General features: G+C 52.2%; 5 protein-coding genes across 5 annotated transcripts; 1 reads left to right on the top strand and 4 right to left on the bottom strand.

Moving 5' to 3' along the window:
* Nucleotides 1-1368: 1368 nt before the first annotated feature.
* Nucleotides 1369-2163, bottom strand: CLUP02_01557 (short chain dehydrogenase/reductase SDR; the record flags this gene model as incomplete). The annotated part of the gene is made up of 1 exon (XM_049280597.1): nucleotides 1369-2163. One exon carries the CDS (start codon nucleotides 2161-2163, stop codon nucleotides 1369-1371), a length of 795 nt encoding a protein of 264 aa, XP_049136554.1.
* A 782-nt stretch (nucleotides 2164-2945) lies between these two features.
* Nucleotides 2946-5421, bottom strand: CLUP02_01556 (uncharacterized protein; the record flags this gene model as incomplete). The annotated part of the gene is made up of 14 exons (XM_049280596.1): nucleotides 2946-3129; nucleotides 3220-3247; nucleotides 3360-3549; nucleotides 3589-3638; nucleotides 3786-3877; nucleotides 3932-3974; nucleotides 4122-4235; nucleotides 4368-4471; nucleotides 4555-4624; nucleotides 4735-4802; nucleotides 4889-4936; nucleotides 4985-5179; nucleotides 5243-5261; nucleotides 5406-5421. The coding sequence occupies 14 exons, from the start codon at nucleotides 5419-5421 to the stop codon at nucleotides 2946-2948; spliced, it is 1221 nt and encodes a 406-aa protein (XP_049136553.1).
* Nucleotides 5422-6951: 1530 nt separating this feature from the next.
* CLUP02_01555 (calcium-translocating P-type ATPase) lies at nucleotides 6952-10968 on the top strand (the record flags this gene model as incomplete). The annotated part of the gene is made up of 3 exons (XM_049280595.1): nucleotides 6952-7030; nucleotides 7137-8393; nucleotides 8444-10968. The coding sequence occupies 3 exons, from the start codon at nucleotides 6952-6954 to the stop codon at nucleotides 10966-10968; spliced, it is 3861 nt and encodes a 1286-aa protein (XP_049136552.1).
* Nucleotides 10969-12901: 1933 nt separating this feature from the next.
* Nucleotides 12902-13487, bottom strand: CLUP02_01554 (uncharacterized protein; the record flags this gene model as incomplete). Its single annotated transcript, XM_049280594.1, has 2 exons — nucleotides 12902-13252; nucleotides 13317-13487. 2 exons carry the CDS (start codon nucleotides 13485-13487, stop codon nucleotides 12902-12904), a joined length of 522 nt encoding a protein of 173 aa, XP_049136551.1.
* Nucleotides 13488-14010: 523 nt separating this feature from the next.
* On the bottom strand, nucleotides 14011-14850 carry CLUP02_01553 (short chain dehydrogenase; the record flags this gene model as incomplete). The annotated part of the gene is made up of 2 exons (XM_049280593.1): nucleotides 14011-14737; nucleotides 14789-14850. The coding sequence occupies 2 exons, from the start codon at nucleotides 14848-14850 to the stop codon at nucleotides 14011-14013; spliced, it is 789 nt and encodes a 262-aa protein (XP_049136550.1).
* Between the last annotated feature and the right edge of the window lie 1128 nt (nucleotides 14851-15978).

Here is a 15978-nt window from a genome sequence, read left to right as displayed (position 1 = left end):
ATTTAACAATTTGTGATGTGACTTGTAAGGAAGAGAGGCACGTGGGCATAGATGGTGTCACACAGAACTGACGTATGTGTCTGGATTCTGCGTATCCAACCGGGTGGCTTCGTCTTCTCTCCTTCTTAACTCCTATTCATCATGGCCTTGCCGAGGAAGGCACGGCGGGCATTTGCGCGGTGGGAAAGCAGTACTGAGGAAATTGTGCGAGTGCTTGTACGAGTTGCTATATACCGAGGGTTAAAAAAATAAAAATAAAAAGAGAGATATCAAAACTACAAAAGAGTTCACCCCCCCGGTGGCGAATGGGGGCTACATCTCTGGGTGCACATGCTGGGACTCGAACACGGGAACTCTCAAAGCCTTCACCGAATAGGCTGTTCGTGGACTTCAACCACTCCACCACCCAGCCAGTTTTGACCTGACCCCTAAGGGGGCGCCTGCTGGCTGGTGACGGGAATGGAGTTGAGGGGGTCTATATGGGTTTCGGTTGTGGTGTATCCGGGTGTGTATTCGGGTCCGTATTCAAGTGTGTATTCGGGTCGTGGTGGAAGGAAACGAATCAGGGACGTTTCCTTCCTCCCTGCTTACCTACTCAACTCTTTCTCGGTATCTTTCGTTCGAGGACGGTAGAGGTGCCTACGTATATCAAATTTGCTTTTGATATATGATATGAATGGAATTAGATGTCCCGAGTGAAGTTTATATAATCAAAATCTGTCCAGTGGTTCTCTTTTATTTTATCCTTGAATATCGCGTATCCTAGAATGATTACTTTGAATAATAGAAACGAAGCTTACAAAGAATACGAGAAGAATTTAATAACTAGAACAGAGGGACGATTAACGAATTGTACTATAGGTCCCGGTTTCTCAAGCACAATTTCCATAACGTACCTATTTATTATTATAAGGGAAGGTGCAACAAATCTGCGAAATTTTGAAGTGGGAACCGTTAGTTTTAAGAAACAAGTCAGTAAGAACTCAAGATATTAAGCTTTTAGAACGCATGATTGAAATTTTGATAGCACGTCTCTGAATGACTTTCTCTATAGATATTGAGTGAAGTAAACAGGCCTATTGTCTTTCCAAAATCTGAGGCCACTTATTCTAAAAGGCAGATTGAAGATAAAACATAGTGTTCTCCATTGTCATGTAGAAATAATCAGGTCGATGACCGTCCCTCTCGAGAATCACAGTAAACATGTTATAGATCCAGACCGAGAATGCTGCTTAAACCCCCCACAAAATTCTCGGTTGCTCGCATATCCAGAGTAGGATATAATAGTGAAACCACTCAAAATGAGATAGCAGGTCAAGTCTCAGGAGAAGCCATTATCCAGCTTCCTGTGCAAAGATCACAAAAGGACTACCACGGGACAGACGTCCCATTATACAAAAAGAACTTCCCGCCATCAGCGCTCTTGAGCCCAGCTAGCAGATCCAATACACCCCCCGCACTATCCTCCACCTCAACCGTCGCCCCAGGCCCACCAGAATCAGTCTTGACATGACCCGGATCGATAGCCACCGCGACGATCCCCTGGCCCCTTAGCTCCCGCGCCTGATGCACCGTCAGCATGTTCAGCGCCGCCTTGCTGATGGAGTAGCCCGCCAGCATCCCGACGCGGCCGTCGCTGGTCCAGCTCAGGCTGCCCGCGCCGGAGGTGATGTTGGCGACGACCGCGGCGATCCTCTCCGCGCCCTCGCCAGCAGCATCCACACCGTCCTCCTCGCTATCGCCCTCGGCTGTCAGGAAGGGTAGCAAGACCTGCACCATCCTCGCCGGGCCGAGGACGTTGGTCTCCATGTGCACGTCCAGCCCTGCCTTATCAAGCGTCAAGCTCGTCTGGTGCGCAAATTGCAGCGTCGCGGCGTTGTTGATGAGAAAGTCCACTTTAGCCGGCGTCCCGTGGCTCTCTTGGAGGGCTGCTGACAGCCGGCCGGGGAGCGCGGCGATGGATGCCTCGGAGGAGACGTCGCATTCGAGGATGTGCGTCGTGGCGGTGCTGGAGGATTGGATGGCTTCGAGGGCCGAGAGGCCTGTGGAAGGGGCGGTGGAGCGGACGAGGGCGATGACTGTGTTGGAGGGGGATTTGCTTAGTTGGTTGATGTATTCCAAGCCGATGCCGGCTCTGGCGCCGGTGACTACGTATGTTGGCATGGCTTTTTTCACTCGTGACGGAAGTAAGGAGGGGGATAGGTTTGGTCTGCTGCGTGATTGACTACTCCTTGCTTCTGTCTAGACGATGCGTATTGTACGCGGTTTTCGTGGCTTGGGTCATCTCACGACTTCAGCATTCCGAAAAACCACCGTCATATGAAGACCCATTAGCCTCTATAAGAGGCTAAGGTTATGAGGAGATAGTTGAAGTCAACTGGCGAGATTTAAGATGGATTGGTAATAGGAAATTCTCAGTAAGCTCTGGGTGAGATCACGTCTAATTGCCTAAATGCAACCTGCATAAAGGATCAGTCGTCAGCGACCATATGATCCAATCTTACACAAGGTGTTAACGTTGGCTGAGTAAAGGTGGCTTTGGACCGTATGGTGCTTGAAAGACGTTCATCTACTTCTCGAAAGGAGGTATTGAATGGGACATCCGATGGGGCTCCGGCGATGAGCCCGGTAAATGTGGAGACCCGACCGGAGACGTGTGCCGGATGTCACTGTCGAGACCGGAGTGGATGTAATTCTACCCGTGCCATGGGGCATCATGCATGGTCAGTCGCAATGGAAGGGAACGGGATGGCCCGGCGTTGTGCCAATCTCCGCGCGCATCGACAGATCATACAGAGTAGACTCCTTAGAGGCGAAAACGAGAAATCACAGAGTCATTCGAATTGCTGCGCCAGCGCCAAGACCAACTCAGGGGCGAAACGGGGGCGGCGCTTTGCAAGTCTTAGTCGATATGGATACGTATTCGTAGTACGAAGACATCACGGCTAACATCTTAGAGAAAGCAAGTAAGCGAGGGCCGTGAGGGAGAATCTTTGTTCTGCGGCAGTCTTGGTATTTGAGGCAGTGTTGTTTTGCCGTTGGTATTTTTCTTCATGACGGCTGGAAGCAAAGCGGCGGCGGTCCTGGTTTCGCGTCGCTTGGCGCGCCGATGGGGCGTATTTTGTGCACCTATCACGGTGTCTCACCTTGCATGCCTTTGGCGGCCGATCAGTGTTTTGCTATGAGAGAAAAAAAAAGGATGCTGCCAGCTGTGCCGACAAAGTGGCGGTCGGTCCATTGGGCTTGGCTGTCAAAGTTAGGCTAACCTGAATTCACCTCGTTTTTAGGTGGTGAGGTTGGGACCAGACCGCCACGAAAAAAAACCCTAATGATCCAGCCACATCGAACCTAGTGCAGACATCCGCATAAACTTGGTTTGAGGAGCGCGTGGCACTGTCCATTGGGAGGAACTACCGTTTGAATGGGACGGGAAACCAAGTCAAGAAGTTGCGATAATTTACAACGGAAGCTTGGAAAGCGAACAGAGATAACTGGCTGGGAGATGCCGTTTCGGCGCAGGTTTCCGAATGGAAGCTTCAGTACCGTCTTCTAGGTTCTAATCTGACGTCAGAGGGAAAGGAGTGCAACCCCTGGCATGGAAAAGGTGCTTTCGGAGCTTTCCTCGTGGAGGAACTGCACTAAGAGGAGAGGTTGCTCGATAATAAAGTTTTCTTGCTTCGTTTCCCGGGTGTGGGTGTGACTGACTGGGGGCCGACTATCAAAACAAAACCAAATTAGGCCGTTCTCTTGGCGTTTCTCTGCTGCAACAGCTGCGCCTCACTCACTCTCTTGATCTTCAAGTTGTTGCACGTGTGAGTTGGTCTTGGTTGTGTTGTTCAATGTGGGTGTGCCAGCTCTCAGAGGTATTCGCTGGAATCTCCGTTCCATCAGACAACCGTGACAGTGACACACACCCGAGCAATCGAGGCACATGGCTGGTTTGGTTGGGGAAGCCTTGTTTCTTTCTTCCCTCTCTGTGGCAGGAGAAGTGAGTGAGTGTGTGTGTGTGTGTGTTCTTGTGTGATTTGAGATGATGTCAGTTTAAAGTCTTGGCAGTCTCCCGCATCCCCCATCCCCCGCCCCTTGCTGTATATCTGTTTCTTGAGTCGGCCGGTGGTCACTGATGACTGAAGGAATTGTGGGAGACAAATCGGAAGAGGTGGAAAACGACAGAGGGTGAGACGACCAAGAGAGGCAGTGCAGTTCTCGGTCCTCAGTCCTCAGGTCTTGCTCCTCTCAAATCCTCCAAGAGCCAACCAAGTCTTTTCTGCTCATCCGAGCCCAGAAAACCAGCCCAAGGGTGAGCGCATCTCAAGACGGTAGTTATCTGTTCGTGCCTGTGACAGCGCATTCGCGGTACGGTGTACCTGACAGGGGGGCCCTCTGCCTGCCGGGATACTTGTTCCGGGCTGTTCTGTAATAATCTGTAATCGGGTTGTCACCGGCTCCGGGTATGTAGAAGGACTGGACTCTTCCGGGGTGTGGGTGCCACAATGGCAATCCATGGTTGCCCCAATGATGATGAGATGCATCCATTAGCCCATATGCCCTCACGATTGAGAGTTGAGTTTGGGGCACCGCTGCATGGCAAAGACCAAAATTGCCTTTTCGTACCCGATCTGACCTTGTGAGCACGGCCACACAAAACGTGGAGAAGCTACTATGATGAAAGTTGGGATGGAAGATGTCGCCCCATAGTTGCTCCTTTTCGCCTCAAAGGCTCAGACGGCTGACAGAAACCTAAGCATCTTTTCTGTCGTTTCGCTGTGTTTCTCGGGAGTGCTGCCGAATCAAGATGGCCACTGTTAGGTTCCTGCCAAGAGGGCCGGGCTGTGGCTCATCCCTATTTTGCGGTCGGCGGCCTCCTTGTTTCTTCCTCGGTTGTCACAGAGAAACTTGAGAACGGAGGAAGACAAATGTCTCGGCGGCGTCCAATCTTTGCTGGATTCATTCGGGTCTTCAGGCGACGTATGGATCAGTCCACTGTTTCTGGGGCTCAAAGTGGCCAAAGCTCTTCATCCGCTGAAGCGAACACCGGGCCCGTGGTAACTGGGGCGGTAAATGGTCCGATGGATGGTGCTTCACCTCGGTCAACGGACATGTATTGGGCCCCGAGTTTGCCATGAATGAGCGAATATGAAAGTGAAAGTGAGAGTGAGAGTGAGAGTGAAAGTGATCACTGAGATGAAAGTGAGTGAGATGAAAGTGAGTGAGATGAAGGTCAAGTATGGTATCCGCACACGTGCTACTCAGTACTGATACTGTTATTTTACCCAAGTCAGCTAAGGTTATAGCCCATAATCGATAGTCAAGAAGAGGACGACCAAAGAGGGAGAGCGAGGTCCTCGCATCTAACCTGATTGAATGTTTTTATTTGATAGATTGAATGCAATTCCACCGCCCACCGCAATTCAAAGACATAGCTTGGCGTCCCCCCTGTACAGCTTGAACAGCACTTTCGATATCCAATGAGCTGCCCCCCGTCTTGGCGATGAAATAACCCGTCACCCACTGTACTCCGTACTTTGCAGATTACCCTTATGATGTGGTTGGTCTCTTCTCAATGAGCGAAGCGAACAGTGAGTGAGTAAGTGAGCACCGAGCAGCAAAGAGCGCGAATTAACGTAGATGACCACTCGCCTGCACGTTTACGTACTGGGCGTGAGCGACGTCTTGGCATCTTGGGATTTCCTTGGCCTTTGGTCGAATCACCGACAATGGTGGCTGTGTAAGTCTCCTTTCCTGATGAATGCTCTACGGTACAGCCCAAAGTACCTCACCCGTTGGCTCGGCGGCCTAGAACTTGCCAAGCCCAGCTGGTGAGGCACCTACGATGTCCAGAACCTAGCGGCGTGTTGTTTCTTCTCTTCCCCCCCATGTTTCTCGTCCCGAGCGTGCAACCCTGTGCCATCATCAATTCCATTGTAACTTGCTTGACGCAGGTGAAGCCGGCGGTTGTTGCGGGCGCTTGGCCCGTTGTTGATAGCGATCCGTTGTCAGTCCACAACCGACAGACCATCATCCATCACCACCATCACGCAGAGACGCTTCCTCTCGTTCTCACACCCACGTCACTACCTAATTCTCTCTCTTTTCCTCACCCTTGGCATCGTGACTCCAAGTACTGATTCTTTTCTGCCCAAATCTGCCCTGCCACAGCCCACATTTCTATCCGTCCCTTATCTCCTCCTTTCATCCAACTTTGATCTCCCACCATCCGGATAGACTCGCCGAAAGACACGTACCGAATCGATACCTCAACGATCCAAGAGAGAAAAGTCTACGCTTCACAGCCCTCTTCTATGGCTCCTTGGAGGTCATGACCCCGTCAAACCTAGCGGGCCGCCTTCTCCAGATCACCCTCGCCTGAGGTTCCACGTCTGGACATATCAACTGGCATCCAGGTCCCATCTCGCAACCCGCATTGCTGGCACCAATAATCCTCACCGGGAGGTAAACGACCAAACCGCCACCAACAAGCAGCAGCGAACAAGCTTCAGCTCAACAAGCTCCCTCACCTCGATCCATTGTTTTCTCTCTCCCTGCCTCCCTTTTGACACTAATCTACACCGCCTCCCAATCCAAACCGAATCGTCAACTTCTATTCAGCCCGCAGAGGTGCTACACTCAATTGCCACTCGCTGAACAACTGGCTCCCTCTTCTTTGGGTCCATTTACATACTCCGTGTGTAACATCACCGCCCCTTCTTTGTTTGCACTACAACCTGCGCATCCCAAGTTGTTCTGCAACTACCCTTTCACCACAGCCCATCGCAGAAAAGCAGCTGCCAATCATTACTCCTTCCCCCCCCAAAACGAGGCAGGCGGACTGTTACTGTCCTGAAATTCATCCATTGCCCTCCAAGCTTCCACCGCTCCCCAGGATCACTACTCTGGGTGACGAGGCAGAAACACCAACCAAATCCCATCTCATCAGTCCAAGGCATCGCCATGCCGCGGAATCCTTCTCCGCTGAGGCGGCCACGGGCGCCTACTATCACGCTGGATACTTCAGCCGTGAACGACCAAGGTATGACGCCATATTGCATTCCTCCTCCCTGGACCGGTCATGAAATAATCCTTCTCCCACCGTGGTCAGCCGGGCCAAACTAACCAGGGTCGCGTTCGAATTACAGAAGACGACCAACACCAACACCAAATCACATCGTCACCGTCTTCCTCAGACCATGGCGACGAAATCAATAATACGTTATCAGTGCCCACGAGGAAGTCACGGTCCCAGTCTTGGGATTCGAACAACACGACACTAGCAAAGTCGAAAACAAATGAAGGCACTGACAAGGACGCTGCACACCTTTCGGGCTCTCCCAAAGGCTATGGCGCAAATCCGGACGAAGCCCTGGCACCGAACCCAGGCGAAGAGGCGTCTTTCCGTGTTGACAACAACCCGTTTGCCTACACACCTGGCCAGGTTTCCAAGCTCATCAACCCAAAGAGTCTAGATGCATTCGTGGCCGTTGGAGGTCTTGTTGGCTTGGAGAAGGGTCTACGGACAGACAGGCGCGCCGGTCTGAGTCTCGACGAATCCCGGCTTGACGGCAGCATCAGCTTCGAGGAGGCCGTCGCGGCCGGAAAGAAGCTCCCGTCGTCCTCGGACGCTGTACCAACGGATGCGCTTCAGCAGGATGCTGCCCACCACGGCGACGGTGCCGGCAAAGGCTTCGACGACCGGAAGAGAGTATTTGGGCAAAACATCCTGCCAGAGAGGAAATCGCTGTCACTGTTGCAACTCGCATGGATTGCGATGAAGGACAAGGTTTTGATTCTTCTGAGTGTGGCCGCCGTCATTTCTCTTGCATTGGGATTGTACCAGACTTTTGGAGCAACTCATCACGGAGATGACACGGCCAAGCTCGAGTGGGTTGAAGGTGTTGCCATTATCGTCGCCATCACGATTGTCGTGGTCGTCGGCTCACTCAATGATTGGCAAAAGGAGCGGCAATTCCGGAAGCTCAACCAGAAGAAGGAGGACCGCATTGTCAAGGTGATTCGATCCGGAAAGCCCGCCAACCTCTCGGTTCACGATATTCTCGTTGGAGATGTCATGCTTTTGGAGCAGGGTGACATCATCCCTGTGGATGGTATTTTCATCGATGGGCACAACGTCAGCTGCGATGAATCGTCTGCAACTGGAGAGTCTGATCTGATCAAGAAGGTACCGGCAGACGCCGTCATGAGGGCGCTGCACGAGGAGGAAGTGAACCCCAAGAAGCTTGACCCTTTCATTATATCTGGAGCGAGAGTTCTGGATGGCGTTGGAACGTTTTTGGTCACTGCTGTCGGTCAGAACTCGAGCCATGGCAAGACCATGATGTCCCTCCGTGACGATCCTGGAATGACTCCTCTCCAGCTCAAGCTGAACATTCTTGCGGGTAAGTTAATCCTCTGATCTTACTGGCCAGTGTGCTAACAACACTTTCAGGTTACATTGCGAAGCTCGGCAGTGGTGCCGGTCTTCTCCTTCTTGGTGTCTTGACGATCGAATTCCTGGCTCATCTTCCTAACAATAGAGACTCACCCGAGGAGAAGGGCCAACGCTTCCTGCAGATTCTCATTACATCCATCACCATCATCGTCGTTGCAGTGCCTGAAGGTTTGCCCCTGGCCGTCACTCTTGCCCTCGCCTACGCTACAAAGCGGATGACCAAGGAGAACAACCTCGTCCGTCACCTGCAGTCCTGCGAAACGATGGGTAACGCGACTGTCATCTGCTCTGACAAGACTGGTACACTGACGGAGAATGTCATGACTGTCGTCGCCGGCACTTTGGGTACTGGCAAGTTCCGCTTCGTTGCCTCTGACGATCAATCAACCGAGACCGGCCAGGAGGATGGGGAGTCGGACGTACATGTTACTGGAGATGACAAGAAGTCCCAAGCTTCCACCGAAGTACCAATGTCCAAGCTTTCATCCGCAATCGACGCGGACTTCAGAGATCTTGTCAAGCAGTCCGTTGCGATGAACACGACTGCTTTCGAAACGGAGGAGAACGGAAAGCAGGTATTTGTAGGCACGAAAACCGAGACCGCCCTGCTCGACTGGGCTCGCCGATGCTTTGCCCTTCAGCAAATTGCCATCGAACGCGAAAACTGCCCTGTTCAGCAGCTCTTCCCATTCAACTCGAAGCGAAAGGCCATGGGTGCCGTTGTGCGCCTCCCGAACAACAAGTTCCGTTTCTTCGTCAAGGGCGCCCCTGAGATCCTTTTGGGACAAAGCACCAGCGCCGTCTCCGACCCTACGAAGTCCCCTACGACTGCCTCAATGGCATCGGATCAGCAGGAGCACATCCGTCAAATCATTACCGACTACGCCCGTCGCTCCCTCCGCACGATTGCCCTTAGCTACCGCGACTTCGAGCAGTGGCCTCCCGAGAACGCTCGCAAGGAGGAAGGCTCCCAGAACATCGAGTTCTCCAGTATCTTCAAGAACCTGACGTGGCTCGGTGTTGTAGGTATCCAGGATCCCGTCCGTGCTGGCGTTCCGAAGGCCGTGGAGGACTGCCGGACCGCCTCTGTCTCCGTCAAGATGGTCACCGGTGACAATGTCGAGACGGCGAAAGCCATCGCCAAGGACTGCGGCATTCTGACAGAGAAGGGCAAGGTTATGGAGGGAATCGAGTTCCGCCGCATGGACGATCGTGAGCGTGTCAACATTGTTCGAGATCTGTGTGTGTTGGCACGATCTAGCCCCGAAGACAAGAGAATTCTGGTCAAGGCTTTGCGAAGTTTGGGCGAGGTTGTTGCCGTCACTGGCGACGGCACGAACGATGCGCCTGCGTTGAAGTCTGCGGATGTTGGGTTCTCCATGGGCATCACCGGAACTGAAGTCGCCAAGGAAGCCTCCGATATCATCTTGATGGACGATAACTTCTCGTCAATCGTCAAGGCCATGGCTTGGGGCCGCGCCATCAACGATGCTGTCAAGAAGTTCTTGCAGTTCCAGATCACAGTCAACATCACTGCTGTCGTTCTCACCTTTGTCACCGCTGTGGGCAGCGAGACCCAAGAGCCCGTTCTGAACGCCGTCCAGCTTCTCTGGGTTAACCTCATCATGGATACCTTCGCCGCCCTCGCCCTCGCTACCGATCCTCCTACCGAGAGCATGCTCCACCGCAAGCCCGAGGCTAAGACCGCCGCGTTGATCAACACGCCCATGTGGAAGATGATTATCGGCCAGTCCATCTACCAGCTCATCGTCACCCTGATCCTCCACTTTGTCGGCCCCAGCTTCCTCAACTACCCTACTGGCCAGCAAAAGACGCTCGTCTTCAACGTCTTCGTCTTTATGCAAATCTTCAAGCTGATCAACTCCAGACGCATCGACAATAACCTCAACATTTTCGAGGGCATTACCAAGAACAAGCTCTTCGCTCTCATGATGTCCATCATGGCCGGCGGCCAGGTCCTTATCGTGTTCGTCGGCGGCGCCGCGTTCAAGGTCGAGAAGCTCAATGGACCGCAATGGGGCATCTCCATCGTCCTCGGCATCATCTCCATCCCCGTCGGTGTCCTTATCCGCCTCTTCCCCGACTCGTGGTTCGTCGCCATCGTCAGTCCCCTTGCGTGGGTGTGGTCCAAGATCCCCAAGTGGAAGCGCAAGAAGAAGACGGACGAGGAGGACAGCGAGCACCTAGGCGCCGGCGGCGTCAAGGATGCCCTGCTCGAGATCAGAGACGATCTCGCCTTCCTCAAGCGCATCAAGGGAGGAAGAATCAGCCAGATCAGCGAAGTTATCATGAAGCCCCGCGAGTACCGTGAGAGAACACGCAGCCGAAGCGGGTCCAGATCGTCGAGCAGACATAGCGCGTCGCCGATGAAGGCCGCCTTGGGCATGCCCGGTATCTTGGCGGCTAGTGTTGGAGGCTTGTCGCCTGTTGAGCGACCGGTGTCGCACGACAGCCGGAACACAGATGGAGAACGCGATCAGGAGGAGAGTCGCAAAGACTGAGAGATTTGAGAAGAACCCGGGGTAGGTCCTGGCCACCAGGACCTTCCCCGGTGAGCCTCTCAATTTGCATTGGGTGCCCCTTCGGTGTGAGGGGCATCCAGCCCTGTTTGTCTATCTGAGCGTGTGTTGGCTTTTTTGTTTTCTTCTACCCTTCAATGTTACGAATGACCCGAACCGATCGAGATCCGACCTGTACTCTTGCCCTTATTTTCCTTGGACCGATCGAGAGATACGACATAACCACCCCCTGTACGATAAATTTTACCATCAAAACCAAAAGATATCCACACGCCTGATAGACCCGACGATCGTGTACGGTGCGAGACCGAGAGGAAGAGAAATAGTTAATCCAATGATACCAATCTTACATCATTCAATGACTTTATGCAAATCACGCAAGTGACTAAGTGTGTGTGGGGCAGAGAGGTGTCCCATCTACAATTATCTAGTCGAAATAATCCACTTGTATATAAAAAAAGACGTCTGGGGAGATAACATACAACGTCACCTCTAGCGAGTAGAGATGTAACAGATATATGTATATTTACGTAGGTGGAAGGGAGAACAGCCGGCCCCCCTTATACAAACGACCAAAACACCACCGAAAAAGGATATCAACATTGACAGAAATAGCAAAAGAGTTCACCCCCCCCCCCCCCCCCCCGGTGCTGAACTGGGGGCTACATCTCTGGCGCTCATGCTGGGAGTTTTTCTGGGTGCTCAATCCGGGACTCGAACTCGGGTACTCGTATGCGCTTAGCCTGTCGTCGAGTAGGCTGGTTGGCGATTTTGATTGTCGACCCTAAACCACTCCACCACCCAGCCAGTTTGACCTGACCCGTCGACCTAGACGGGCGCCTGCTAGCTGGTGACTGGAATGGACTTGGAGGGGTATATGAAGGGCTTCTGCCTGCCTGGTGCGTATTCTGGTCGGGCGGGCGGGAATGGAAGATTATGGGATGAAGGTTTTGGGCAGGTACGGTTGGCTTCGCCGTGCCTGCCCTCCGGGTACGGTTGTCGGGAAGAAGTGGTCAGCCTATGGGTCTGAGGTTAGAACGTGGGAAAGACACCGCGGCTGTGTAAGTGCGTGTTTGATTTACCGTGTCTTTCTCAGCGGAGAAGTGATGGCGTGGTGCTTTACAGAATTAGATATTTCCCCAGGTAGTAGTGCTCTTAACGGCCTACAATAAGACTACCAAACAAACATCAAGTACTCCTTCTACTCTCATTACTAGCAACTCAACATCCTATATACGCAGCTTCTTTGAGGTGCAAAGGGGCGTTCATTAAAGAGAATATCTTTGATATGGCTATTGATGCTATGCTCTCCATGTTTGAGAGGACTATGAAGCTAGCTAGTACCTCTAGACTATAGTCCTGTTCCGTTGTGGTTGACTATATAAATCAATAGGATATCATAGGCTGAAGGATCTTTCTTACCAGACGCGCCATTGAGAAGTTCGAGTCGGTTCTTTTGAGATGGAGGGACTTGAGGTGATTAGCGTGGCAGGGAGCAACTATAGTTCTCTGCGATGGGCGAAGGCGGCAGTGAATCGAAGCATAAGTACACCCTGACGGTCTCAATTTGGATATGATTCACCATAGAATAAGCGTCTAGAGGCGTCGGTGGGCCCATGGTGGCCAAAGGGGCCTACCTGTTTCGGTCTGCGAGAGATGCCATCCTATTCACAGAATCTCAGGCCAGACCCCCAGCAGAGATCCAACTTTTGTCATCCAAAACGAGGATATGCTTACATGGCTGTAGAAAAGATGGGTTCTGTGGTATGGCGACTGGCTTTTATCAAATTCGACTGATCGGGCGAGGGGTCCCTCGGCTAGATATGTCATGTGAAAGCAGAATGCATATTACGAGTGATGGAGTAGTTTTCTGAGCTCCTCCTCCATGCCGTCAATAAGGTCAAACTAAATATTTTCAAAACTCAAACTCTGGCCAACTTTGAATCTCAGCAACAAGATCCGCAAAATCCTCATCTCCCGCCTCTGCCCTCTCCTTGAACGCTGCGTAATTCTCCTCAGCCCACGCAAGCTCATCGCCAGCCAATGGTGTCGGGAAACTGGCTTTCAACCCGGCGATGAGCTCCCCGGTAATAAAGACCGACCTCAGTTCCAGATCCTGAGGCGGCAGCTTGCCTCCCTCATCTGCCGTCTCCGGGTGCACGATTTGAGCCCACGCGGCTCGGATCTCGTAGCATAACGAGCTGAAGTCCTCCTGCGTCCGGGAGGATCCCCGGCGGACGCGCCCGACGATGCGGTTTGATTTGCGCTGGGGTTTGCGGTTTGAGGATTAGTTGATGTGATTGTCTACATACGGAAGAATGGGGTCTCACTTGTTTCCCGCCGACGTAGGTTGGGGTGTTTGATGAGTCTGTGAAGATGACGTTGATGAACATTCTCGGAACGGTGAACTTGGTGCTGTGTATTGCGGTGATGGATTCGGCGAGCTGATCTCTCTGGCCTTGGCTTAGAGGGGTGGCGTGAGATACCTCGTAGAGAGGCATTGTGTGTAAGTCCCGTCAAATGTTGCTGGATACAATCACGTCTTACTAGAGCTATGTTCTCTTCTTGGTTGAAGGGTTACGCTACTTAGAAAACTTCACGAAGAGGATGTTTTGGGGGAATGGGATAACGACTTTGGGTCTGTTCCGTTTGACACTAATGAAGATCATATGTAATCATCCATTGGGAATTACGCCGCGGCCTGGCAGCTGACAACAACCCCGCAGAAACCCTTCCGACGCACAGTACGGTCGAATTCGGGGAGAGTAATCACAAAACCGCAAAACTGTGAAGATGTAGAGTGTTTTCATCGCAGAGATGATTTTCGCACCTTGAAGATATGCACGAGATGAGCTTTATTCCTGGCGACAGTGAACGTCATAGAGTGTGATGCCCCTCTTGTCCATACCTGCGCGGTTGACTTGGATATCATATTTCAGGGCCACTTTCATTATAGCTGTATCAATAGTACTACAAACAACCAATATCCACGGAAATATAAGAGAGAAAAAGGATGTCAAGATTTCACTTCAGCCCACCACTCAATAAGATGCTCTGGCCAGTCAAATATCCAGTCTTACACAGCATCAACACAACATTAGCACACTCCTGCGGCGTCCCAAGCCGTCCGACAGGAATATTCTTCACATCACCAGGCGTGCCCTCCACGCGCTTCTCATCGGGAATCATTCCCGTGTCGCCAATCATAGCCGGCGCGACGTCGTTGAGCGTGACACCGTCCTTGGCATGCTTGGACGCGAGGTTCTTCATGAGGCCCGTCATGCCGGCCTTGCTCGCGGCGTAGTGACAGCCGTTGATGCCACCTCCAATAGCCGAGATGGACGACACAAAGACGATGCGGCCCCAGCCCTGGGAGACCATGTGCGGCATGGCGAGCTTGCACAGCAAGAAGGAGGCGCGGAGGTTGATGTTGATGGTGAAGTCGAACTCTTCGAGGGAAATGTTTTCCAGGTAGGGGTTGGCTTTGTTGTTGAATCCTGCCGTGCCGGCGTTGGATACAAGTATATCGGGGGTGTGGCCGTGTTCATCCATGATATTCTGAAAGAGTTTTTCGATGTCCGTGGCGGAAGATATATCCACTACATGGCATGTAACGTCAGTGTCGTCGCCTGTTGAGTTCCGAAGCTTAGTAGCGAGGTCTGTAATTTTGGCCAAGGTCTTCTCGGATGAACATGTCAGGGCTAGACGCGCGCCATTTCTGAAGAGCTCTCGAGCGCAGGCTCCTCCGATTCTGAGGTTGTCAGGTACGAACTCGCTGAAGGAGGTTGTCGCCTCAACTCACCCACCAGAGGCACCCGTGACCAACGCCAGTCTGCCTCTGACTTCATTATCCACATGAGCCATGGTGACCGATTGGCCTCCACTTGAGTGACTATTGAAGTCGAAGCCTCCTAAGGGATAAAATCCCCGAGGTATTCCACCGTGATATGCTGATGGCAGTTCTTGTTCCTTGTCGGTTGGTGTGGTTGCAGCTGGGAGGTTATGCAAGGGAAGCTGGATTGTACCCCGCCATCAGTTGCCCCACTGTAGCTTTATTACCCCGCGATCTCTAATGATGTGAACGGCAAAGGAAACTCAAAGAGCTTGTGTTTCCGATTTCGGATGATATCGAGGAAGGTGTTTGGTGGGAGTAAGTAGCCGTAATTAGTGTCAAGTGTGCAACGTCTTTCATATGAGAATTGAACTTCAGATTCTCACTTTAGCATGTGATTCCAGACTGAAACATTCAGATGGAGGCCCAGCATTCTACCTGTCAGCCAGGCCCTTTCACATCGGAAGTAGTATGCCTGGTCGACTCGAAATGGGCTGGCTGTCTCGTATTCCTCATGGAATCTGAGCAACTGTCTTGTTGCTAAGAAAGTCTGCCTTGTCTCTTGTGCAAGTGCCTCATCCTACGAACAACTCTGATGTAAGACTGTCCTTTTGGCAATGGGATAAGACAGTATAAGCTGCTGGGGGACACTTGTCCACAAACAGGCCGATACTAACACGTTGGATCTGCGGTGACTGACCGCTCCGTGATGGTGTCATAATCCACGTAACCTTTAGGTAATCCCCAGTCCAAAAGAGTGTCCATGAGTTGCTTGGTCAAACAGGAATTGAAGATGGGAAGCTGGGCGTTGGCCCCTTTAATGTGGCTTGAGAGCACCGAGTGGATCTCAAGCCCCACTATTCTCGGGACAACTGCCACAAATCCCAGTGCTTATCCTTATCGCACCAATGGAAAGCTTATCGTGTGGTCAGCCTTGCATTTGGGGGGAAGGCGCCACAACTTTTTTTCTTACAGCTGTCCTCTTCGCCAGGACAGGTAATCCACTAGAAGGTACCCTGCCCGAGGACGACCTGGACCCAGTCTGGGGGGGAGAATGGTACCGAACCCAATAGAGGACACCTTCACGAATCTCCATTCGACGACGCTCCGTTGTTCATATTTGTGCTCCTGGGTCGCCATTGTCTCGAGGAACCTCTCCT

This window comes from Colletotrichum lupini, chromosome 1 (genome assembly GCF_023278565.1).
Source record: "Colletotrichum lupini chromosome 1, complete sequence".
NCBI classification, from domain to species: Eukaryota; Fungi; Ascomycota; class Sordariomycetes; order Glomerellales; family Glomerellaceae; genus Colletotrichum; species Colletotrichum lupini.
This window is presented reverse-complemented; position numbering and strand designations above follow the sequence as displayed.